The 25372-nt window shown below is 46.6% G+C and overlaps 1 protein-coding gene across 1 annotated transcript; it reads right to left on the bottom strand.

Moving 5' to 3' along the window:
- Positions 1-596: 596 nt before the first annotated feature.
- Positions 597-25372, bottom strand: LOC140396929 (scavenger receptor cysteine-rich domain-containing protein DMBT1-like). The gene is made up of 12 exons (XM_072485865.1): positions 24805-25372; positions 21113-21427; positions 20162-20476; positions 18800-19114; positions 15553-15870; positions 15411-15467; positions 15007-15324; positions 14845-14886; positions 14553-14669; positions 13359-13466; positions 12163-12252; positions 597-2047 (listed from the first exon to the last, which is right to left on the bottom strand). Exons 1-12 carry the CDS (start codon positions 25109-25111, stop codon positions 1899-1901), a joined length of 2451 nt encoding a protein of 816 aa, XP_072341966.1. The 5' UTR covers positions 25112-25372; the 3' UTR covers positions 597-1898.

The following is a 25372-nucleotide window of genomic DNA, read 5'->3' as shown; positions in this document are numbered from 1 at the left end:
TACGCCCATCAATTCACTGCCCTGCTTTGTGAAGGGTTAAATCATAACTTTAGTAATGTTTCCTGATTTATTTCAACAGGCTGGCTCCTGTTGCTGGTTAAAGTCTCGAATGAACCAAGTTGAATGTGTGTCCAAATAATACCCAGAACTCAGAGGTCCCTGGCACATATGATATGCAAGTCAGAGAGGCTCATCACTCTTCAGGACTGGAAGTGAGTTCAGTGGTGCTGGTCAACCACCTGAACTCTTGGGATTGTGGATTATTTTGAAGTACATGTTTCCAGTGTTCCATTGAAACATCCATCGTCTTCCCAACAAGGAACAAGAACTATAACAGGAGTTAGAAAGCAGGTCCTTCATTCCCTCTCCAGGAAATCTGTCATCCATTGTTTCCATCTATTATAATTCCCGTCAGTTCACTGATTCTATGATGCTCGTTAATGTAATAACTGGACGGGACGATCTCAGAATGCTGGCTCAAAAGGCCATACTTCTATTTATTTTATGAACAACACATGGTGCAACAGAATCACAGGACCACTAATTAGTTTTGAAAACAAGAAAAAAACATTTATTAAACATGGAACACTTTGACGAAAGGTCAGTACTTCTTTATTTAGCCGTTAGTTTAATAATGACACACTTTATATGATGAACATGGATTACACAGTACATCTTAATCTACAATGGTTGCAATTTACATGGAAAGTCAGTTTTACGCTCACAAGATTGCTGTGGTCAAAGAGAGGCAATTTATTCTAAGCATGTTTTCTCAGAATCCCCCCAGATGATGATCACATGATTGCAAAAATACACTTTAATATCTTCTCTCAAAGTAATACTTTCCCTTAGCAGTTTGCATTCCGAAACCCAGGCCAGCTATTCCAAATCACCCTTCAAAACAAAGCCACGTTGAACAGTGAAACCAGTCCAGGATTTTACACCGCCCCCTTTAGGTTTCCTTTGTCTTAACTGCTTTTGCACAAACTCCGAGATCCAGCCACCGATTTTCATAGTTATTTTATCTCACGTTTCACAAGCTGAAATAAAATCTCACAAACCTGAAAATCGCTTTCTGGCTTCCCAGCTCGATCTGTCTGTACTGAAATGTGCTGTGCTCTAGTACCATCGCCTCAATCTTCTTGGAAACTTCTCCTGAGCTGGACAGTTTCCTTAAGTAGCCGCACTTCAGATCTCTGCATTTATTTTTCAACCATTATTCCATGGCAAGGCTTTTATTCTAGCAACGCTGAGAGAGATGACCTCTCTCTGGCCGTACAAACCAACTGCTTCCGTAGAGCTGTGAGTGCTGCCTTCTGTCTCACTACTTATCTGCAACTACAATCAAATTAGCTCAACCAAAACTTAAATGCTTCTCTAATTTACAGGGCGCCAGTTGCTAAGCAACCACTGCTGGTATATTTATTCTTTGCGCCACCCTCTCTAAGCATAATTGAAACATAGTTGGGATTTACCAAACCCCACAAATACAAACATCTTTGCGAGCATGAATCTAACTGTACGTGTGAAATTTACAGGCACAGAAATATTTGATTGTAACCCCCTGAAAATTATACCTTATTTCTAATGTTTACTAATACAGATATAAATCCCTTAAAACGACCCTTGGTCTCCTGACACTGAATTGGCTTGGTTTTCATAATACTGATAAACTTTCCAATATCTAATGGCTGTGCCTGTTACCGAAAGAGGTAATAACTCCGAGGGTGCAATAGCTATGACTTTATTTCACATCCAAAGTTTATCTTCAATCTCTTGCAATGAACATTATTATCCATGCCCCGGACCTCCCTTCACAGTGAACGACAATCTTCTCCGCGGGTTGGAATGGAATTCAAGCAGATCCTGTACACAGAGTGATGGTGACCGTGGGAGTGTCAGTAATTCAGCTCACCGAGTGTGGAGTGCTCACCGCAGGTAGCTCTCAGCGTGAAGCCATCACCAGAAACACTGTCCAGCAGGATGTGACCGCACAGAGTGTCAACGGATTCAGTCTCAACATCATCATAATCATCCGGAACCGGACCTGCGAGGACATATAGAGATTTCCAATTAAATCTATTTCTAATATTGACTAAAAAATAAAATAAGACCATCTATCCAGGTACTCCAGGCCACTTCCTGGGTTGGTGAGGTCAGAGGAGAGAGAATTATTGGACCATGTCGTGTTGGGGTGGGTTACTCTTACTTCTGACGTCATATTGAATCCTTTATCTAAACTATACCGACCTTTCTCACATCACAACCTGTAAAGAAACCCTGTGAGAAGACACAAGGAACGGAATATTTCATTCAATGGATATGGATTCCTTTCAAATCCACAGGACTTCAATCCTTTCTGAAATCAGATCCATGTTGTATATGTATCCTACAGCACTGTGGATCTTTGCTAGAGTCATAGTACGGCGCCATCAGTTGTATTTGTTGGGTTTTGTTTTGTATATCGGTTTCTAAAATAAAATTCATTCTAGGAATGTGAGTATCGCTGTCTCAGTCAGCATTTATTGCCCATCGCCAATTGCCCTAGAGAAAGTTATGTTGCGCTGCCTTCTTGAACAACTGCAGTCAGTGTGGTGTAGGTTCCTTCTTGAACACCTGCAGTCAGTGTGGTGTAGGTTCCTTCTTGAACACCTGCAGTCAGTGTGGTGTAGGTTCCTTCTTGAACACCTGCAGTCAGTGTGGTGTAGGTTTCTTCTTGAACACCTGCAGTCAGTGTGGTGTAGGTTCCTTCTTGAACACCTGCAGTCAGTGTAGTGTAGGTTTCTTCTTGAACACCTGCAGTCAGTGTGGTGCAGGTTCCTTCTTGAACAACTGCAGTCAGTGTGGTGTAGGTTCCTTCTTGAATACCTGCAGTCAGTGTGGTGTAGGTTCCTTCTTGAACAACTGCAGTCAGTGTGGTGTAGGTTCCTTCTTGAACACCTGCAGTCAGTGTGGTGTAGGTTCCTTCTTGAACACCTGCAGTCAGTGTGGTGTAGGTTCCTTCTTGAACACCTGCAGTCAGTGTGGTGCAGGTTCCTTCTTGAATACCTGCAGTCAGTGTGGTGTAGGTTCCTTCTTGAACAACTGCAGTCAGTGTGGTGGAGGTTCCTTCTTGAACACCTGCAGTCAGTGTGGTGTAGGTTCCTTCTTGAACACCTGCAGTCAGTGTGGTGTAGGTTCCTTCTTGAACACCTGCAGTCAGTGTGGTGTAGGTTCCTTCTTGAACAACTGCAGTCAGTGTGGTGAAGGTTTCTTCTTGAACACCTGCAGTCAGTGTGGTGCAGGTTCCTTCTTGAATACCTGCAGTCAGTGTGGTGTAGGTTCCTTCTTGAACAACTGCAGTCAGTGTGGTGTAGGTTCTGTCTTGAACACCTGCAGTCAGTGTGGTGTAGGTTCCTTCTTGAACACCTGCAGTCAGTGAGGTGTAGGTTTCTTCTTGAACACCTGCAGTCAGTGTGGTGTAGGTTCCTTCTTGAACACCTGCAGTCAGTGTGGGTAGGTTCCTTCTTGAACACCTGCAGTCAGTGTGGGTAGGTTCCTTCTTGAACACCTGCAGTCAGTGTGGGTAGGTTCCTTCTTGAACACCTGCAGTCAGTGTGGTGTAGGTTCCTTCTTGAACACCTGCAGTCAGTGTGGTGTAGGTTCCTTCTTGAACACCTGCAGTCAGTGTGGTGTAGGTTCCTTCTTGAACACCTGCAGTCAGTGTGGTGTAGGTTCCTTCTTGAACACCTGCAGTCAGTGTGGGTAGGTTCCTTCTTGAACACCTGCAGTCAGTGTGGTGTAGGTTCCTTCTTGAACACCTGCAGTCAGTGTGGGTAGGTTCCTTCTTGAACACCTGCAGTCAGTGTGGGTAGGTTCCTTCTTGAACAACTGCAGTCAGTGTGGTGTAGGTTTCTTCTTGAATACCTGCAGTCAGTGTGGTGTAGGTTTCTTCTTGAACACCTGCAGTCAGTGTGGTGTAGGTTCCTTCTTGAACAACTGCAGTCAGTGTGGTGAAGGTTTCTTCTTGAACAACTGTGGTCTGTGTGGTGTAGGTTCCTTCTTGAACACCTGCAGTCAGTGTGGTGTAGGTTCCTTCTTGAACACCTGCAGTCAGTGTGGTGCAGGTTCCTTCTTGAACACCTGCAGTCAGTGTGGTGTAGGTTCCTTCTTGAACACCTGCAGTCAGTGTGGGTAGGTTCCTTCTTGAACACCTGCAGTCAGTGTGGTGCAGGTTCCTTCTTGAACACCTGCAGTCAGTGTGGGTAGGTTCCTTCTTGAACAACTGCAGTCAGTGTGGTGAAGGTTTCTTCTTGAACACCTGCAGTCAGTGTGGTGCAGGTTCCTTCTTGAATACCTGCAGTCAGTGTGGTGTAGGTTCCTTCTTGAACAACTGCAGTCAGTGTGGTGTAGGTTCCTTCTTGAACACCTGCAGTCAGTGTGGTGTAGGTTCCTTCTTGAACACCTGCAGTCAGTGAGGTGTAGGTTTCTTCTTGAACACCTGCAGTCAGTGTGGTGTAGGTTCCTTCTTGAACACCAGCAGTCAGTGTGGTGTAGATTCCTTCTTGAACAACTGCAGTCAGTGTGGTGTAGGTTCCTTCTTGAACACCTGCAGTCAGTGTGGTGTAGGTTCCTTCTTGAACACCTGCAGTCAGTGTGGTGCAGGTTCCTTCTTGAACACCTGCAGTCAGTGTGGTGTAGGTTCCTTCTTGAACAACTGCAGTCAGTGTGGTGTAGGTACCTTCTTGAACACCTGCAGTCAGTGTGGTGTAGATTCCTTCTTGAACAACTGCAGTGAGTGTGGTGTAGGTTCCTTCTTGAACACCTGCAGTCAGTGTGGTGTAGATTCCTTCTTGAACAACTGCAGTCAGTGTGGTGTAGATTCCTTCTTGAACAACTGCAGTCAGTGTGGTGTAGGTACCTTGTTGAACACCTGCAGTCAGTGTGGTGTAGATTCCTTCTTGAACAACTGCAGTGAGTGTGGTGTAGGTTCCTTCTTGAACACCTGCAGTCAGTGTGGTGTAGATTCCTTCTTGAACACCTGCAGTCAGTGTGGTGTAGGTTTCTTCTTGAACACCTGCAGTCAGTGTAGTGTAGGTTCCTTCTTGAGCAACTGCAGTCAGTGTGGTGTAGATTCCTTCTTGAACAACTGCAGTGAGTGTGGTGTAGGTTCCTTCTTGAACACCTGCAGTCAGTGTGGTGTAGGTTTCTTCTTGAACACCTGCAGTCAGTGTGGTGTAGGTTCCTTCTTGAACACCTGCAGTCAGTGTGGTGTAGGTTCCTTCTTGAACACCTGCAGTCAGTGTGGTGTAGGTTCCTTCTTGAACACCTGCAGTCAGTGTGGTGTAGGTTCCTTCTTGAACACCTGCAGTCAGTGTGGTGTAGGTTCCTTCTTGAACAACTGCAGTCAGTGTGGTGTAGGTTTCTTCTTGAATACCTGCAGTCAGTGTGGTGTAGGTTCCTTCTTGAACACCTGCAGTCAGTGTGGTGTAGGTTCCTTCTTGAACACCTGCAGTCAGTGAGGTGTAGGTTCCTTCTTGAACACCTGCAGTCAGTGTGGTGTAGGTTCCTTCTTGATCACCTGCAGTCAGTGTGGTGCAGGTTCCTTCTTGAACAACTGCAGTCAGTGTGGTGTAGGTTCCTTCTTGACCAACTGCAGTCAGTGTGGTGTAGGTTCCTTCTTGAACAACTGCAGTCAGTGTGGTGCAGGTTCCTTCTTGAACACCTGCAGTCAGTGTGGTGCAGGTTCCTTCTTGAACACCTGCAGTCAGTGTGGTGTAGGTTCCTTCTTGAACAACTGCAGTCAGTGTGGTGTAGGTACCTTCTTGAACACCTGCAGTCAGTGTGGTGTAGATTCCTTCTTGAACAACTGCAGTGAGTGTGGTGTAGGTTCCTTCTTGAACACCTGCAGTCAGTGTGGTGTAGATTCCTTCTTGAACAACTGCAGTCAGTGTGGTGTAGGTTCCTTCTTGAACAACTGCAGTCAGTGTGGTGTAGGTACCTTCTTGAACACCTGCAGTCAGTGTGGTGTAGATTCCTTCTTGAACAACTGCAGTGAGTGTGGTGTAGGTTCCTTCTTGAACACCTGCAGTCAGTGTGGTGTAGATTCCTTCTTGAACACCTGCAGTCAGTGTGGTGTAGGTTCCTTCTTGAGCACCTGCAGTCAGTGTGGTGTAGGTTTCTTCTTGAACACCTGCAGTCAGTGTGGTGTAGGTTCCTTCTTGAGCAACTGCAGTCAGTGTGGTGTAGATTCCTTCTTGAACAACTGCAGTGAGTGTGGTGTAGGTTCCTTCTTGAACACCTGCAGTCAGTGTGGTGTAGGTTTCTTCTTGAACACCTGCAGTCAGTGTGGTGTAGGTTCCTTCTTGAACACCTGCAGTCAGTGTGGTGCAGGTTCCTTCTTGAACACCTGCAGTCAGTGTGGTGTAGGTTCCTTCTTGAACACCTGCAGTCAGTGTGGTGTAGGTTCCTTCTTGAACACCTGCAGTCAGTGTGGTGTAGGTTCCTTCTTGAACAACTGCAGTCAGTGTGGTGTAGGTTCCTTCTTGAACAACTGCAGTCAGTGTGGTGTAGGTTCCTTCTTGAACAACTGCAGTCAGTGTGGTGTAGGTTCCTTCTTGAACAACTGCAGTCAGTGTGGTGTAGGTTCCTTCTTGAACAACTGCAGTGAGTGTGGTGTAGGTTCCTTCTTGAACACCTGCAGTCAGTGTGGTGTAGGTTCCTTCTTGAACAACTGCAGTCAGTGTGGTGTAGGTTCCTTCTTGAACACCTGCAGTCAGTGTGGTGTAGGTTCCTTCTTGAACACCTGCAGTCAGTGTGGTGTAGGTTCCTTCTTGAACACCTGCAGTCAGTGTGGTGTAGGTTCCTTCTTGATCACCTGCAGTCAGTGTGGTGCAGGTTCCTTCTTGAACAACTGCAGTCAGTGTGGTGTAGGTTCCTTCTTGAACAACTGCAGTCAGTGTGGTGTAGGTTCCTTCTTGAACACCTGCAGTCAGTGTGGTGTAGGTTCCTTCTTGAACAACTGCAGTCAGTGTGGTGTAGGTTTCTTCTTGAATACCTGCAGTCAGTGTGGTGTAGGTTCCTTCTTGAACACCTGCAGTCAGTGTGGTGTAGGTTCGTTCTTGAACACCTGCAGTCAGTGTGGTGTAGGTTCCTTCTTGAACACCTGCAGTCAGTGTGGTGTAGGTTCCTTCTTGAACACCTGCAGTCAGTGTGGTGTAGGTTCCTTCTTGAACACCTGCAGTCAGTGTGGTGTAGATTCCTTCTTGAACAACTGCAGTCAGTGTGGTGTAGGTTCCTTCTTGAACACCTGCAGTCAGTGTGGTGTAGGTTCCTTCTTGAACACCTGCAGTCAGTGTGGTGTAGGTTTCTTCTTGAACACCTGCAGTCAGTGTGGTGTAGGTTTCTTCTTGAACACCTGCAGTCAGTGTGGTGTAGGTTTCTTCTTGAACACCTGCAGTCAGTGTGGTGTAGATTCCTTCTTGAACACCTGCAGTCAGTGTGGTGTAGGTTTCTTCTTGAACACCTGCAGTCAGTGTGGTGTAGGTTTCTTCTTGAACACCTGCAGTCAGTGTGGTGTAGGTTTCTTCTTGAACACCTGCAGTCAGTGTGGTGTAGGTTTCTTCTTGAACACCTGCAGTCAGTGAGGTGTAGGTTCCTTCTTGAACACCTGCAGTCAGTGTGGTGTAGGTTCCTTCTTGAACACCTGCAGTCAGTGTGGGTAGGTTCCTTCTTGAACACCTGCAGTCAGTGTGGTGAAGGTTTCTTCTTGAACACCTGCAGTCAGTGTGGTGTAGGTTCCTTCTTGAACAACTGCAGTCAGTGTGGGTAGGTTCCTTGTTGAACACCTGCAGTCAGTGTGGTGCAGGTTCCTTCTTGAACACCTGCAGTCAGTGTGGTGTAGGTTCCTTCTTGAACAACTGCAGTTAGTGTGGTGTAGGTTTCTTCTTGAACAACTGCAGTGAGTGTGGTGTAGGTTCCTTCTTGAACACCTGCAGTCAGTGTGGTGTAGGTTCCTTCTTGAACACCTGCAGTCAGTGTGGTGTAGGTTTCTTCTTGAACAACTGCAGTCAGTGTGGTGTAGATTCCTTCTTGAACAACTGCAGTCAGTGTGGTGTAGGTTCCTTCTTGAACACCTGCAGTCAGTGTGGTGTAGGTTCCTTCTTGAACACCTGCAGTCAGTGTGGTGTAGGTTCCTTCTTGAACACCTGCAGTCAGTGTGGTGCAGGTTCCTTCTTGAACACCTGCAGTCAGTGTGGTGTAGGTTCCTTCTTGAACAACTGCAGTCAGTGTGGTGTAGGTACCTTGTTGAACACCTGCAGTCAGTGTGGTGTAGATTCCTTCTTGAACAACTGCAGTGAGTGTGGTGTAGGTTCCTTCTTGAACACCTGCAGTCAGTGTGGTGTAGATTCCTTCTTGAACAACTGCAGTCAGTGTGGTGTAGATTCCTTCTTGAACAACTGCAGTCAGTGTGGTGTAGGTACCTTGTTGAACACCTGCAGTCAGTGTGGTGTAGATTCCTTCTTGAACAACTGCAGTGAGTGTGGTGTAGGTTCCTTCTTGAACACCTGCAGTCAGTGTGGTGTAGATTCCTTCCTGAACACCTGCAGTCAGTGTGGTGTAGGTTTCTTCTTGAACACCTGCAGTCAGTGTAGTGTAGGTTCCTTCTTGAGCAACTGCAGTCAGTGTGGTGTAGATTCCTTCTTGAACAACTGCAGTGAGTGTGGTGTAGGTTCCTTCTTGAACACCTGCAGTCAGTGTGGTGTAGGTTTCTTCTTGAACACCTGCAGTCAGTGTGGTGTAGGTTCCTTCTTGAACACCTGCAGTCAGTGTGGTGCAGGTTCCTTCTTGAACACCTGCAGTCAGTGTGGTGTAGGTTCCTTCTTGAACAACTGCAGTCAGTGTGGTGTAGGTACCTTCTTGAACACCTGCAGTCAGTGTGGTGTAGATTCCTTCTTGAACAACTGCAGTGAGTGTGGTGTAGGTTCCTTCTTGAACACCTGCAGTCAGTGTGGTGTAGATTCCTTCTTGAACAACTGCAGTCAGTGTGGTGTAGATTCCTTCTTGAACAACTGCAGTCAGTGTGGTGTAGGTACCTTGTTGAACACCTGCAGTCAGTGTGGTGTAGATTCCTTCTTGAACAACTGCAGTGAGTGTGGTGTAGGTTCCTTCTTGAACACCTGCAGTCAGTGTGGTGTAGATTCCTTCCTGAACACCTGCAGTCAGTGTGGTGTAGGTTTCTTCTTGAACACCTGCAGTCAGTGTAGTGTAGGTTCCTTCTTGAGCAACTGCAGTCAGTGTGGTGTAGATTCCTTCTTGAACAACTGCAGTGAGTGTGGTGTAGGTTCCTTCTTGAACACCTGCAGTCAGTGTGGTGTAGGTTTCTTCTTGAACACCTGCAGTCAGTGTGGTGTAGGTTCCTTCTTGAACACCTGCAGTCAGTGTGGTGTAGGTTCCTTCTTGAACACCTGCAGTCAGTGTGGTGTAGGTTCCTTCTTGAACACCTGCAGTCAGTGTGGTGTAGGTTCCTTCTTGAACAACTGCAGTCAGTGTGGTGTAGGTTTCTTCTTGAATACCTGCAGTCAGTGTGGTGTAGGTTCCTTCTTGAACACCTGCAGTCAGTGTGGTGTAGGTTCCTTCTTGAACACCTGCAGTCAGTGAGGTGTAGGTTCCTTCTTGAACACCTGCAGTCAGTGTGGTGTAGGTTCCTTCTTGATCACCTGCAGTCAGTGTGGTGCAGGTTCCTTCTTGAACAACTGCAGTCAGTGTGGTGTAGGTTCCTTCTTGAACAACTGCAGTCAGTGTGGTGTAGGTTCCTTCTTGAACAACTGCAGTCAGTGTGGTGCAGGTTCCTTCTTGAACACCTGCAGTCAGTGTGGTGTAGGTTCCTTCTTGAACACCTGCAGTCAGTGTGGTGCAGGTTCCTTCTTGAACACCTGCAGTCAGTGTGGTGTAGGGTCCTTCTTGAACAACTGCAGTCAGTGTGGTGTAGGTACCTTCTTGAACACCTGCAGTCAGTGTGGTGTAGATTCCTTCTTGAACAACTGCAGTGAGTGTGGTGTAGGTTCCTTCTTGAACACCTGCAGTCAGTGTGGTGTAGATTCCATCTTGAACAACTGCAGTCAGTGTGGTGTAGATTCCTTCTTGAACAACTGCAGTCAGTGTGGTGTAGGTACCTTCTTGAACACCTGCAGTCAGTGTGGTGTAGATTCCTTCTTGAACAACTGCAGTGAGTGTGGTGTAGGTTCCTTCTTGAAAACCTGCAGTCAGTGTGGTGTAGATTCCTTCTTGAACACCTGCAGTCAGTGTGGTGTAGGTTTCTTCTTGAACACCTGCAGTCAGTGTGGTGTAGGTTCCTTCTTGAGCAACTGCAGTCAGTGTGGTGTAGATTCCTTCTTGAACAACTGCAGTGAGTGTGGTGTAGGTTCCTTCTTGAACACCTGCAGTCAGTGTGGTGTAGGTTTCTTCTTGAACACCTGCAGTCAGTGTGGTGTAGGTTCCTTCTTGAACACCTGCAGTCAGTGTGGTGTAGGTTCCTTCTTGATCACCTGCAGTCAGTGTGGTGCAGGTTCCTTCTTGAACAACTGCAGTCAGTGTGGTGTAGGTTCCTTCTTGAACACCTGCAGTCAGTGTGGTGTAGGTTCCTTCTTGAACAACTGCAGTCAGTGTGGTGTAGGTTTCTTCTTGAATACCTGCAGTCAGTGTGGTGTAGGTTCCTTCTTGAACACCTGCAGTCAGTGTGGTGTAGGTTCCTTCTTGAACACCTGCAGTCAGTGTGGTGTAGGTTCCTTCTTGAACACCTGCAGTCAGTGTGGTGTAGGTTCCTTCTTGAACACCTGCAGTCAGTGTGGTGTAGGTTCCTTCTTGAACACCTGCAGTCAGTGTGGTGTAGATTCCTTCTTGAACAACTGCAGTCAGTGTGGTGTAGGTTCCTTCTTGAACACCTGCAGTCAGTGTGGTGTAGGTTCCTTCTTGAACACCTGCAGTCAGTGTGGTGTAGGTTTCTTCTTGAACACCTGCAGTCAGTGTGGTGTAGGTTTCTTCTTGAACACCTGCAGTCAGTGTGGTGTAGGTTTCTTCTTGAACACCTGCAGTCAGTGTGGTGTAGATTCCTTCTTGAACACCTGCAGTCAGTGTGGTGTAGATTCCTTCTTGAACAACTGCAGTCAGTGTGGTGTAGGTTTCTTCTTGAACACCTGCAGTCAGTGTGGTGTAGGTTTCTTCTTGAACACCTGCAGTCAGTGTGGTGTAGGTTTCTTCTTGAACACCTGCAGTCAGTGAGGTGTAGGTTCCTTCTTGAACACCTGCAGTCAGTGTGGTGTAGGTTCCTTCTTGAACACCTGCAGTCAGTGTGGGTAGGTTCCTTCTTGAACACCTGCAGTCAGTGTGGTGAAGGTTTCTTCTTGAACACCTGCAGTCAGTGTGGTGTAGGTTCCTTCTTGAACAACTGCAGTCAGTGTGGGTAGGTTCCTTGTTGAACACCTGCAGTCAGTGTGGTGCAGGTTCCTTCTTGAACACCTGCAGTCAGTGTGGTGTAGGTTCCTTCTTGAACAACTGCAGTTAGTGTGGTGTAGGTTTCTTCTTGAACAACTGCAGTGAGTGTGGTGTAGGTTCCTTCTTGAACACCTGCAGTCAGTGTGGTGTAGGTTCCTTCTTGAACACCTGCAGTCAGTGTGGTGTAGGTTTCTTCTTGAACAACTGCAGTCAGTGTGGTGTAGATTCCTTCTTGAACAACTGCAGTGAGTGTGGTGTAGGTTCCTTCTTGAACACCTGCAGTCAGTGTGGTGTAGGTTCCTTCTTGAACAACTGCAGTTAGTGTGGTGTAGATTCCTTCTTGAACACCTGCAGTCAGTGTGGTGTAGGTTTCTTCTTGAACACATGCAGTCAGTGTGGTGTAGGTTCCTTCTTGAACACCTGCTGTCTGTGTGGTGTAGGTTCCTTCTTGAGCAACTGTGGTCTGTGTGGTGTAGGTTCCTTCTTGAACATCTGCAGTCAGTGTGGGTTAGGTACCTTCTTGAAGTGCTGCAGGTTATGGAAGGAAGGGAGTTCCAGGAAGTTAAACCAGCGACAGTGAAGGAGTCAGGATGGGGAGAGACTTGGGTTTCAGACAGTGGGGAGGGCGAAGTTTAACAAGCTCCAAAGCAGCCAATGAAATGTACCCACCCTTACTTCCGGTACAATTACCTTCAGGATATTCTGATCCAGGTTCCGAGTCACACAAACTGTGATTGGTATAATATTCCATCTGATTGAAGGAGCTAATGGACGCAGAGACTGTTAAAGACAGAAAGGGGTAGTTATTGGAGTGGTTGTTTGCAATATCGGAGCACAGAACATCAAACCTTAATCGATCCTGCGACACATTGTTATCTGTCGCGCATGTGGAAGAACATTCACTGCAGAGACTGTCGTGGTTCAAAGAGAAGGAAACGGCGCCCCAGGTCCCGGCAACAATAAATGTTGGTGCTGCCCTTGTCACACACAATAATCCACAGTATAATTCATTACTGTTGGTAAGATATTAGAGCAGTGAATTTTGTATGATGCATCCCGTTACTATAGAGACAAGTGAGCAGAATCTCTGATCCAGAATCACTGTACCAGCTCCTCCAAGCTCCCCTCTGACGTTCAGAGACTTGAAATCGGGCAACAGCAACTTCAGAAAACGGAAGCAGGTTTGTCTAGAATCACTTTTCTGGGGTAAGAGATCAGCCTGTTCAGTCTTTCTGTTTGATATAAACCCCTCAGTTCCGGTACTTTTTGCACAATCACTTTTGCTTCAGTGTCTTTGTGATGACATGTTGAAAGGATTGGTAAGCTCTACTCCAAATGTGCTCTTGCCAATTGTTTTTTTAAAGAGGTTGACCGATATGTCCCTTACTTTCCAATCCCAATTGGTACATCTGGTTCTTGACCTCTGTCCAATAACATCCTTGAAGTTACCTGTATTTGACATTTTCATTGTTTGTCAATGTTGCTGTCTATAAAATTTTCCCAAATTTATTCTCAGTTTCTAAAATTCAGCTCTTCTCAAATCTGTCATGGCGGCCTTGTCCTTCTCGGTTATTATTTTTTCAGTGTATTATATTAAGATTACTGTTGCCTAGGCATGCCCCTATTTTCTCTCTGTCTGTTCTGGTTCATTCTCTGTAAGTAGATCCACGTGCGAATAGTCATATTCTTCACGAACCCGGATCTGAGGATGTCGGGAAATGGAAACCTGCACATTTTCAACGATGCACATTTTTTGAGAAATAAAGAACGCCGTGGGCCTTCCTAGACCAACGAGTTATGTCACGGACAGAAACATTTGCATCGTGACACGACTCTTTCACGTTAGGCAGTGCACGACCTCCGATCGCGCCCCTTTAGTTACTAACCTGAACCCTCTGTATGAATGGAATTCCAGCCAGGTGGAATATTCTCAATCTCTGCATACATTCCTTGATACAAATCTGCCGGTAAAGCCCAGTGCCGATCGATAGCACCTGTTGGAGTGAGGACGAGGCGGTTAGCAGTAAAGTGTCTGCGATTAAAAGCAACCACTGATCTGGTGAGAGGTAATAGATAAGGTCAGTTAGCTGGAATATGGAGGCGCTCTGCTGTCTCTATCCATCACCATATCCCTGTGTGTATGTTTGCATTTGCCCCCCGGCACTGATTCACCTCCAGCAGGACAGGACGCACAGGCAGGGAGGTCGGTAAAGACGGAAGGAGGTGTTTGGGGATGGGTGGGGGTGACGAAAGGGGAGACGGAGTGCGGGTAGTGGTACAGCAGTGTGTCAGATAAATTCAATTCCAGCTGATCATTCGGTTCCGGGTCACATGGGGCATTCACCTCAATTGGAGGTCACGTCCGTTTGCTGCGAGACGGGGCAGGTCCTGGTTCATTGTGGCAGAAGTGACCTGTAGGTCAGCGGTGTGTTTGTTGTTGGGCTATGGGTGGAATATTTGTGTTGTGGTGTCCAATTCCTGGAGAATGCAGAGGGTCTACTCTCAGAATATTGCACAGAAGCTGTCCAAGGAGTTCGGTAATGAAAGTGAGAATTACAGCAGAAAAAGGAAGATTAACTGACAGGTTATAAAGAAAGAGTTCAATTAAACTTTCTGTTCCATGATTACAAGAAATGAATCGTTCAGACACCAGCGGATGTAGTTGATCGCCAATGTCGACACTGTAAATAATGTTACTGTTCTATTTTATCAATGCGGATTAGAAGGGAACAAATTATAAAGGGTTCAGAATGTTTCCATCACAACTTCAAGAGATATTCTTAATAATAATAATCTTTATTGTCACAAGTAGGCGTACATTAACATTGCAATGAAGTTACTGTGAAAAGGCCCTAGAATTCACAATGTCCAAATTACCTAACTGCACGTCTTTCGGGACTTGTGGGAGGAAACCCATGTAGACACGAGGAGAACATGCAGACTCCGCCCAGACAGTGACCCAAGCCGGGACCCTGGAGCTGTGAAGCCACAGTGCTAACTACTATGCTACTATGCTGCCCCAGGTACAATAAACTGCAGTTTGGCCAGGTGGTCGTTGAGCGGTAACATTTGAGGCTGACCTTTTCTTTTGATCTTCTTTTCCTGGATTATCGCCATCAGTGCGATCAATTCCACAATTAACAGCGCTCCCAGAGCCATGCAGATGGCCAGAGGTATGGAAGTGGCTCCTCCTTGTTCTGAATAATAAAATCACAGAAAGATTAAACACAGACCCAGTCAACCTTGCAGTCTTTTAATGTTTCCGTCGAACTGGAACCATTCCGTATTCAGAAATTAACTGCTTGTGAATAATCGCAGCATCATTAGGAAACACTGTAATATTGATACGAGTTCTAATGGCCATATACATACCTGAAGGTGTGGACTGAGGAGAATCCCGTGACAACTCGGGCCCTGTGGAATATATTGTACAAAGATATGAGCTTCAATTGTTGGCGTTTTACTTCAGAAAGACGTTCCTAAATGTCGAAAACAACCAGTCATGTGCACAGTTGAGCACAGTGCGACCCTTACCGGAGCAAATCACCCTGGCATCGTCCTTGTGATTACAGTCAGATTGAGCTAATGATGAGGAAGGGCAGTCGGACAGATAGAATTCACTTCCGGTGCACTTCACCTCATCCAGCCAGATAACACCGTTACCCTGGGGGAAAGCGGCACCTCCTTGGGCCAACAGAGCGGAACCACAGGCCAGCTGTCTGCAGACAACATTGGCGTCGGCCATATCCCAGGAATCGTCACAAACCGTGCCCCAAAGTTTATTGTACAATATCTCCACTCTCCCAGAGCAGTTAGTGTTACCACCAACCAGGCGCAAATGGTGTCCCAAATCTGCCAAAGAGAACCAATGATTATCAGTTATGTAGCAGGAGCCGGGAATGTTTCAGATATTCGATTTATCAAATAGTAGCAAGTACCTGATTCTGGAGGGCAGTGCATTGAACTGTGGAGCGGCTCTTTCATTCCGTTGGCTCCTGTTAAGAAGAGAAATTTGCTGACTGCATTGGTGATCAATGTTTGAAATGACACCAGAACGTTGGGAAGTTTGCTGCGGGTTACCTGAACAAACAATACCGGCATCATCCCGGTGACTGCAGCCTTTTACTCCCTGTGAGTCTGACACACACTGCCAAATTCTCGACTCCTGTGAAGTACACCCCATTTGACTCTGTCGGATGGATCCGGTCCCCTCTCCGAACTTCCCAGCCCCAAACTGAATAGATTCGACGCTGCCGCACTGTAACTGTTTACAGATCACTTCTGCATCATTTCCGTACAGTATATCTGAGCACACTGTTTCCCAACTCCCATTGTAGAAGATTTCCACTCTCCCCTCACAGCGATGATCTCCATTCACCAGTCTCAGTTCCTTGTGTTCTGTCAATGAAATAAGAAATATCCAGATTGATAATTCGAGTCTTCATGCTGCAATGTCACATTCTGTACTGATTATGTTCACTGTTTGGCGATACTTATTTCAGAAATATAATAGAAAACATCTGGAATCCATAAATGAAGAACAGGCGCCGGAATGTGGCGACTAGGGGCTTTTCACAGTAACTTCATTTGAAGCCTACTTGTGACAATAAGCGATTTTAAATTTTCATCAATGGTGATTTAGAAGAGGAATGTGATATTGTCATATTGAATCTTACTGCATTCATTGAAGGAGTTACAGAAAGATAGCTAGGAAATGTACGTGAATTTTCAAAATAAAGGTTGCACATATTAGAGCCATGACTGAGGCCAGAGCATGTAGAGTGAGGGAACCAGTGGCAGAATAGAATACTGATTGTAATGGCGGTAGGAGTTCTACACGCCATTAAGGCCACATTTAGATGAACCCTTGGACTTGGGGAACAGGAAATACAATCTCCAATTATTTTAATGACCGTAAATTGTCCAGTAGAGTTAATATAAAGAGGGATTGCTCCTTTATATGAGAAAATATGAATTAACCAGCAGAAAATGACCTGCCTGCTGGCAATTTAATTTTCCTACCGAAAAGTCTAAAGTGGTGAATTTTGGTAAACGAATAAAGATGCCACAGACTGCTGGTATAACGAGAGCCTGAATGGTATGTAGCAGCAAACAGATGTGGTGATATAGAGGCGCTAATTACTTATAAAGTCATAGAGTCTAACGTTGGGATCAGAAATATACAATGAATAATTGCATGAGGAAAGTCAGCAGAATCTGTATGTCTTCTCCCAGACCCTGCTGAGCTGGTGGAACTTAGATCCGTTACATCAGTTGGGTCGATTAGAATCGCTGTGTTCGAGGTGAAATTAGACAAGTACAGGAGGGAAAAGGCACAATGGAGAGCTCCCATTCGGGAATGGCATTTTCGGGGCTTTAAGCCCTGTCCCAGGGTCCACGGAGGCGGCAAAAGGAGGGAGAAGGCACAGAGGCGGCAGAGTGAAGGCACAGGGAAGAAAAACGTCGAGGGTGAGCAAAAGAACGTCCGTAAGGAAAACAGCTGAAGGTCCATCGGGGAGTGGAAAGGTCACCGCGGGGTCAACAAGAAAATGGAGGCCGGAGCACCAGGGGAGGCCGCATTGCTTACGGCTGAAGAAATAACTAAGGTGATGGCTGCGGAATTCGAAAGGCGGTTTACAAAATACATGGAGACGGTGAGGAAGGAGATGAGGGAGGTTTTGAGTGTGCTGGTGGAGGAGGCGGTTTCCCCGGTGAGGTGGCGAGCGCAGTGGCGGAGGTGCGAGAGCAAGGGGAGGCGCTGAAGGAAGTGGAGGAGACGTTATTGCAGCACGGTGATCAACTCGCCTCGATGGGGAAAGAGATGCGGAAGGTGATGGACATTAACAAGGATCTGCGAGGAAAAATGGAAGACCTGGAAAACAGATCCAGCGACAGAAGTTGAGGATTGGGGGGGTTGCCCGAAGGAGTTGAAGGACCGAGGCCGACTGCGTATTTTGCCACGATGCTGGCAAAACTATTGGGGGAGGGGGAGGATCCCTCCCGATATGAACTGGATCGGGCTCATCGGTCGTGGAGGCCTGTACCAAAGGCGAGTGAGCCGCCAAGGGCAGTGACTCTGTGCTTCCGTAGGTACAGTGTGAAGGAGAAGCTCCTGAGTTGGGTCAAGCAAAAGCGGGTGGTGCAGTGTGCTGGAGCTGGTATACGTGTATACCAGGACTTTTTGATGGAGCTGGCAAGGAGGCGGGCTGCCTTCAACCGGGTGAAGAGGGCACTGTACATTAGCAAGGTGCGGTGCGGCATTGTATATCCAGCGAAGCTGAGGGTGACTTACAAACTCAGGGACTTTAGTTTTGGAACGGCGGAAGCAGCGGAGAAGTTTGCGAAAGCAGAAGGACTGTGGCAGAACTGACAAATTGAGGAATGGCCATGTGCCGATTTAACCTCATGACTGTATTCTCTTCTTTTTCGTTTTGCTGCGTGCGGGTGTATGGGCTAAAGGAGCCAATGTTTTATATATTTGGACAAGGGAAGTGATGGGACTTTCACTCGAAATGAGGGCTCTTTGGGTGTAGGTGGACATGCGGGGTTTGTGTGCTAAAAGGGGATCTCTAGGTTTTCCGAGGGCCGGGCAAGGGGGAAAGGGACCCGGGCGGGGGCCTCCACGCTGGCCGGTTTAAGCCGGCCAGTGAACGGGAGTGAGGTGGGGGAGGGGCAGTGGTCTAGCCGGGGTGGAAAGTTGGGGGGAAGGAACCGAGGTTGGGGGGAGGAGTTTTACAAGAGGCAGTGGACGGGATGAGTTGGAGACTGGGGGTTGGGGGGGGGGGGTACAGCTCTTGGGTATCATGTACGGTACTCTTTCAGAGGTTGGAGGGTGTTGAGTGTGGGGGGGGGGAGTTGGGGGGCAGGGTGTGCTCAATGGTGACCGTGGGCGGTCCCAGACTCCTTTTTCTTTTTCTCCTTTGTTTTTTTGTTGCCACCGTGGGAGGGGTGGTTTATTGGATACATATAGTGACAGCTGGGCCCTTGTTTGGGGTGGTGGGAGGACGGGATCGTTGGTATTGTTAAGGGGGTTGATTTTGTATTTGTTACCGTTTACTGTTTGTGGGTGGGGTGTAGATTTTGAAGGAAAATGTGCAAATGGAGAATAAAAACCTTTTTTAAAAAAGTACAGGAGGGAAAAGAGAATATAAGTATAGGCCGATAGAGTTAGAGGGGGGTATTGGAAGCTGAATCTGATGGACAGTACTAATATCACGCAAACCAGTTTTGTGGCAAGGCCCGATTCTGTCCCTTTGTTTCTATGTAATTCAGTGTAATATCATCTGTGTGAAGCCTCAGCCAATCCGCACATTGACTTCGTCCTTACCTGAACACATGATCCTCACATCTTCCTTATGGGAGCAGTCGTGGTTGCCCCACGATGCTGAGGGACAGTTCCAGAGAAATGACTCGTTCCCGGAACACTTTAGATCGTCCAACCAAACTGGGCCTGAGTCCGGCTCACAAGAAGCAGGAATTGCCATCTCCAATGCATTGCCACAACCCAGCTGTTTGCAAACCACGTCAGCATCGGTTAAATCCCAGGAATCATCACAAACTGAGCCCCAGCTCTTATTGTAATAAACCTCCACACGGCCAGTGCATTGGCTTCCACCGTCAGATAGTCTGAGCTGCATGTGATCTGTTAGACAGTAATACAGGAAGGTAACATTTCTAATACACACTCAGCTCAGCACTCAATCCTTCCCATTGTGTACTCTCAAGGAAAACAGAAATCTGCCTTTACAGCGTGACAGGTAAATGAATCTCTATGGCAGAACATATGCCCGGTGAGACAAAGAATGTAGAACGCATGAATGTATTAGATATTCCCACATCTGAGGACAGGGTTAATAGCTTCCAATTCTCCCATTTCTGTGCTGAATTCTGTGCACGTAGTGTATTTCCATTTGACTTTGTCCTTATTAGATCTTCCACTCATGCCATTCGTTCAGATGTAATTTCCAATGTGTGTAGCTGTTTGTAAATCAGTCGAGCATAGAACATCAGCCCACGCATGCATCCTTTCATATGGTATCACACACTAGTACATCTGCAAAACAGTGCGCAATGGAACCTGCACACTATCAGTCTCCGAACACCAATGTAGCCTTTGCCACTCCCAGAATCGAAGATTCAATCCCGACCTGGCTAGCCTGCCACCCGGCACCCTCCATGAACTTCAATTCAGCCCAAAGCACTGTTGCCTGAACGGCACCACATTCCACACAGCAACACTTCCTTGCTCGCTGCTCCATATTGTCACCCCCTGCCCCAATGCCTCCAGTTTGAAAGTAACCATTCTCAGCTGCATTCAGGCTCCACACTCCACTCCCATAGCCATCCAAGTGGGATACACACCAGCAGCCCGCTCTCCTACATCAACCACGCCTGTGTCTCCTGTTGCCTTGCACCCAAGAATGGAAATGCCTCTGTAAGTGTCTGTTTCTTGCCAGCAATGACAAGTTGTCTTAACATCCTCACCTGTGATCAAGGTTTAGTCACATGTCTCCTTGTGTCAGTTTGCTGTCTGATTGCGCTCCGACGCAGTTCATTTTGTCTGTTGCCTTTGATAAAAGTGCAACAAAAATTCAAACCCTCCTTGCTATTCCTAGCCCTCTGTATCTTTTCGCTTTGCACTCACACCTCGAGGCTAAATAACTGCTTTAATAGGAAACTACTTTTTCACCTGAGCACAGAAGTCCGATGCCGGTGATGGCAGTGAGAGATGAATTGAAGAGCGATGAGCTGCAGTTCTGGAGATGCGTTTCATTTCCATTACACTGGATATCAGTTAACCACACTGATCTTGCACTCTCTCCGCTCTTTGAGGAACTGTAAGCAGCTATTCCGTCGCCGCAGCCCAGCTGCCTACAGACCACATGAGCATCATTCAGGTCCCAGAGGTTGTCCTGGACTCTGCCCCAGGCTCCATCGTAGTAAATCTCCACTCGCCCATCACACCGGCTTCCCCCATCAATCAGTCTTAGCGACCAACTTGCATCTACAAAATGAACCGTGAGAACAATGGTTAAACTGAAGCATCAGTATCCAATTTACTGCATCGAAAATTGGAGACACCTTCATTTGAAACGCTGCCCCCTCGGCCACAAATCAGAAGTGTGGGGGAATATCCCGTGTATGAAGGGAAGCAGCTTCAATAGTCCTCGAGAAATACGATAGCATCCAGGATCTAGTAATCCATTTGAAAGCCTCCCTTTAAACATTCAATCACACTCTATCACTGACACAGTGTAGATAGACGTGGTGTTCACAATCTCGACAAGATGTGTTGACGGAAGTCGCTCAGACATCTTTGACCGTACCCAACAGAAGGACAAGGGCAGGAGAGGTGGGATCGACGTCACCATTTCCAATTTCCTAGAAATTTGCAGCAATCCCGCTTTGGTAATGCATCATTGTTGTTTCGATTGTCGGTGGGTCAAAGAGGACAAGCCACTTCCGAAAAGCACTGTGGATGGACAACAGGAACTCTAGCTGTTTAAGGAGACCGCCACATTTACCTTATTACTAAATGAGCTGAGAAATATTTACAGACAAAGGCAACCCAATCTAGATTCACCCAGAAGGTAACATGAACAGCTGATATATTTCAGGTCGATAGACTTTGAGGACTCACCCGAGCAGATAACACTGGCGTCATTTTCATGTGAGCAGCTGAGCCCCACCCGCGGTGAAACAGAACAATTCCAGAGGCGGGACTCATCTCCCCGGCATCTGTACATTTCTGTCCACACTCGGCCGGATCCCTTTCCAAAGTGAGCTCCTCCCGGTGTCGCAGTTGCTGCTCCACAGTGAAGGTGTTCACAGACCACACCGGCATCTTCTAAACCAAAGTCATCATCACACAGTGTTCCCCACTGCTCTCCATGTTGTATTTCCAGTCGGCCGGAACATCGGCTGTCCTCAGATACCAGTCTGAGATCCTTGTGGTCTAAATAGTTATCGGAACAACAATGATAATATTAACAAATAGCAAAAATATCCACAGTTTCCATAGCCGAACTGAAAATAAGCCTGAATCTTCATTCATCTCTTTACAGCTCACATAAAACATGAGCAATTATGTTCACGAACATGCCGAGCACTTCTTGTATAACTACGATTAGCACAATCACAATTATTGCTATTGACAGTATTAATGCTCATCTTACTATTGTACTACAACTGCAACCATTGTACTAAACTGGAGGGACACCATGTGATTGTGCAAATGCTGCGGCCGCCTCCTTCCAGTTCCAACTATCAGCCTCTGCCTTTCCCGGCTTATTAAAAAAATAATAGATCCGTCCCCTGGAAGCAAATTTATTCTCCATACTCCATAATGCGAGGTGCATACGAATCTTTTTCTTTGTCCTATTTCTCAATGGGGCCAGATTTACTTTAACCATCAAACCTCTCTCCAGTTTCTCTGCAAGTTTCCAAATTGCGGTCTGATACCAATAAGACTTATAAATCTATTACAAATAACCTGCCACTGCTTCACCGTTCATTTTCCAAACTTGATGTTCTTTCGGTGGGTCATTATTCCCAAACGGACATTAATTTTGAATTATTCCCCCAGAATCACATTGCGAAGATTCTCAAATTCTTGTTCAACCTTTCTCGATTCCAGACAATCCCGGACGAGCCCTCATGTTCGCTGCAGACATCAATAAGCTCAAAGAACCATCCTTCCCAAACGGCCACAATGGAAGAAACGGATAGAGAAACTCTCATCTTTTAAAACTTTTATTGTAACAATCATATCAAAATCAACAAAACATCATCACGACCCTACTGGAAAATTGTATTCAGTCGAAACTATGAATTACACGTTAAGTAGCTGATAAAGCAAATGTAAACATTATATATTTCTCAGGCAGCTCTTTAAGCACATATCTAGAACTCTATCGCCCTCCATTGGAGTTCAACCACTCTTCCATACACAGGGTCTGATCTTCCAGCAGCCTACTTCAACCCAGATCTACAGACGCAAGCATCAGCATCAATGAAACCGCTTTCACTCAGGTCATGACAGTTCTGATAGAATAGCTTTCCCTCGGGCACATTGGCTGTAGACTCAATAACACACTGATACATTGGCCCGTCTCGGTTCTGACCACAGGCTGAAATTTACTCTCTCAATTAGCTCCTGTTTCCATGGAAAACCACTAGATTTCTGCGAAGGTGGATTCCACAGCTTGTAAATCCAATGAAACCCGTCCCAGGTGCCTAGCCTATTGCCCTCTTTTTCAGCTAGACAGTCTAAAAAATGAGATATAGGCTTTCAAAGCCGTCATCACAAGATATTTGTTGTCGCCCAGTTTGCATAAAATATCAACCTTCTTCCCACCGCCTTCCCCGTTCTAACCCAATGGCCTCAATTAGAAACTTCTGCAGAATTCCCATTTCAAGTTCATCCGCAACAATCGTCTCTGCATCTTCCCACCTTTGACGGCTGGTCGGAGATTCAATCCCCAGTTGGTCTTGAATGAGTTAGCTGAAGGCAGTGTGATATTAATGGCAATGGCTGATGCGGCAGCAAGAGGAACAAGGCCACTCTACTCACAAAGTGTCAGTGACACTTGCCCACAAGTACACCTATCGGTGTTGTCATCGACATTTGTCAATTCCCTCTGAGTAACGCCTACCCTTCATCAAGGCGGGAATTTTTCTGATCTATTGCAATCTGTCTTGCTGCGGCCGCATCGGTTTTGTGGACTAAACTGGTCCAAACTATTTGAGTTTGTACCTGAACAGATCACTCCAACGTCCTGCTGGTGTCCACAGCCGTGCGGTCCGATAACAAGTCCTGATCCTTCCCCAAAATGAGAGGTCGGCGGCACTGCTACTCCAGAGCCACATTCCAGCTCTTTACAAACAAAATCTGCAAAAAATGATGGCCACGAGGACTGATCACCACAAACAGTAGCCCAGGATCCTCGAGAGTAAATCTCCAGTCTTCCTGCACAGGAACTGCTTCCATTCACCAGTCTGGGCTTGTCGCGTCCTGAGAAATATATTTCAATATGCAATGACCATTCTAAGACGCTTTATCATGAAAAGGTGTTGCGAGAGTTTCTATAACCTCATAACAGTCTCATGCCGCAGTCAGGCGAGAAGCTCTAAACACTGGGAATATATCATGTCCACGTGTGAGGGAAAGCGTGAATGTTACCAATTTCTATCTGGCCAGGTATCTCAAACTTTTTGTTCAAGAGATTTGTTTCGCTTCTAATTTGAAAATCTAGCTCTGACAACATTGCGAAGAAATAATGTCCATGAGCTTCAATCAAAATGTCGCAAAGTGAAGTGTTTCTGATGTGGGGAGAGTCCGTGTTTACCTTTGCAACAGAGGCGGAACTCCTAATATTAAATAGACTTAAACTGGCTTGTGGCCACGGAGCTATCAGTTTCTGCGAATACAGTGGAGCTGAGGAAATTCGGATGGAAGCTATCAGGTTTAGAGCAACAAAAGATACTGTATTACTGCACCCTGAATATCTGTGTTCTCACTTACGGGTAGAATTGTTCTAGGTTAGTGCATGAGGAAAATGAACGCTCAATCAGAGAATTCTGTGCGAGCATTTTTTACAGACACCCAATTTACTTCCAGCAACATCTGACAACCAGACAATTGGGCAAAATTTATGAAAAGGAATTCAGCAGTTGTGGCGGTGAAAACTATGAGTCTCCATGGGATTGTGTGAATTAATTAAACACGTTTACTGTTCTGGCCTGGGATGATAATATCCCTCTGGCCTTGCTGTTTTAATATCAAAATGTCAGACATGATGGGACAGACAGGCTTCAGGCCCTCACTATGTCGCTTCCTTCCTTACTTTCCACATTCACCAAGAAAGCATCCCTCATTCCCTCCTGGGTCTGAGAAAGCTCCCCCCTCAGTCTCAGCTTCACAATCCCTCTCAAATATCCCACCTCGCGGAAAGCGGTCTGCGCAGACGCAGAGCCAGCAGGATGGCGCATGCGCGGCAGTGGCTGCTGGTTTTGTGAATGGAGATTGTGACATTTCCATCAGTTCAGCACATTCACTGCGGCTTGAGGCTAAATATCAATAGAAACTTCTTCTGCCTTCACTGTAAATGCAAAGAGTACCAGGAACCTACTGCTTTTGGTGGAGGCGTTTATTAAATGCGGTACGAGGGATATAAAATAAAACAAACCGTGATCCTAATGTTACTGTAATGTGAATAATCACTGGAGAATTCCGGAATTATTATCATCTCCCTTTGCAAATTAGTTAACTTCAGCATTTTCAGGAAACCACCAGATCCGGTGGGTAATGAGAGGCAGCAGGAGGATCTTTACCTGAGCAGATGACACCGGCATCATCCGAGTGTGAATATCCGGTATAGTGATCCCATGTTGCTGAAGGACACTGCCACAGGGCGCTCTCGGTCCCGCTGCACCCAAAATTTCCTGTCACATGGGTTCGGTTTCCTTCTCCAAAGTGAGCCTTGCCCGGTGCAAAGAGCGCCGTCCCGCAGCCCAGCTCCCGACACACAACAGCGGCGTCCCGCACGTCCCAATCGTAATCCAGCACATTCCCCCACTGACCCCTGTAGTGAATCTCCAATCTCCCGGAGCAGGGACTGCCCCCATCCACCAGTCTCATTGTTTGTAATTCTGTAAAATACCAGAAATAATATCAAGGATAACAGTGCACAAAACCAGCAGCCCCACAGCGCACCGCCCGTCCCCATTGGCCAGATAAAAGGGGAGGGGGGGGGGCACCCAGAGTAAATATTCAGCCTGGTAAAAGGGAAAGAGACACAATGTTAAGCGGGGCAATTTGAGCCGGGAAACTGGATTCTGAGGGAACTTTCCACCATCACAGCTATTCCATTGGGATCGAGCTGGTGAGAGTTTCAGCACA

Source organism: Scyliorhinus torazame, chromosome 20 (genome assembly GCF_047496885.1).
Source record: "Scyliorhinus torazame isolate Kashiwa2021f chromosome 20, sScyTor2.1, whole genome shotgun sequence".
Lineage (NCBI taxonomy): Eukaryota > Metazoa > Chordata > Chondrichthyes > Carcharhiniformes > Scyliorhinidae > Scyliorhinus > Scyliorhinus torazame.
The sequence above is the reverse complement of the archived record's forward strand: the minus strand, read 5'-3'. Positions and strand labels throughout refer to the sequence as shown.

Coding starts and splice junctions, on each gene's coding strand:
- LOC140396929 (XM_072485865.1), bottom strand. CDS start 25,111: ATGAGACTGGTGGATGGGGGCAGTCCCTGCTCCGGGAGATTGGAGATT. Junction 15,468..15,552: donor TGCCGGTATTGTTTGTTCAG/GTAACCCGCAGC, acceptor TCTTCTTAACAG/GAGCCAACGGAATGAAAGAG. Junction 14,887..15,006: donor TGCCAGGGTGATTTGCTCCG/GTAAGGGTCGCA, acceptor TATATTCCACAG/GGCCCGAGTTGTCACGGGAT.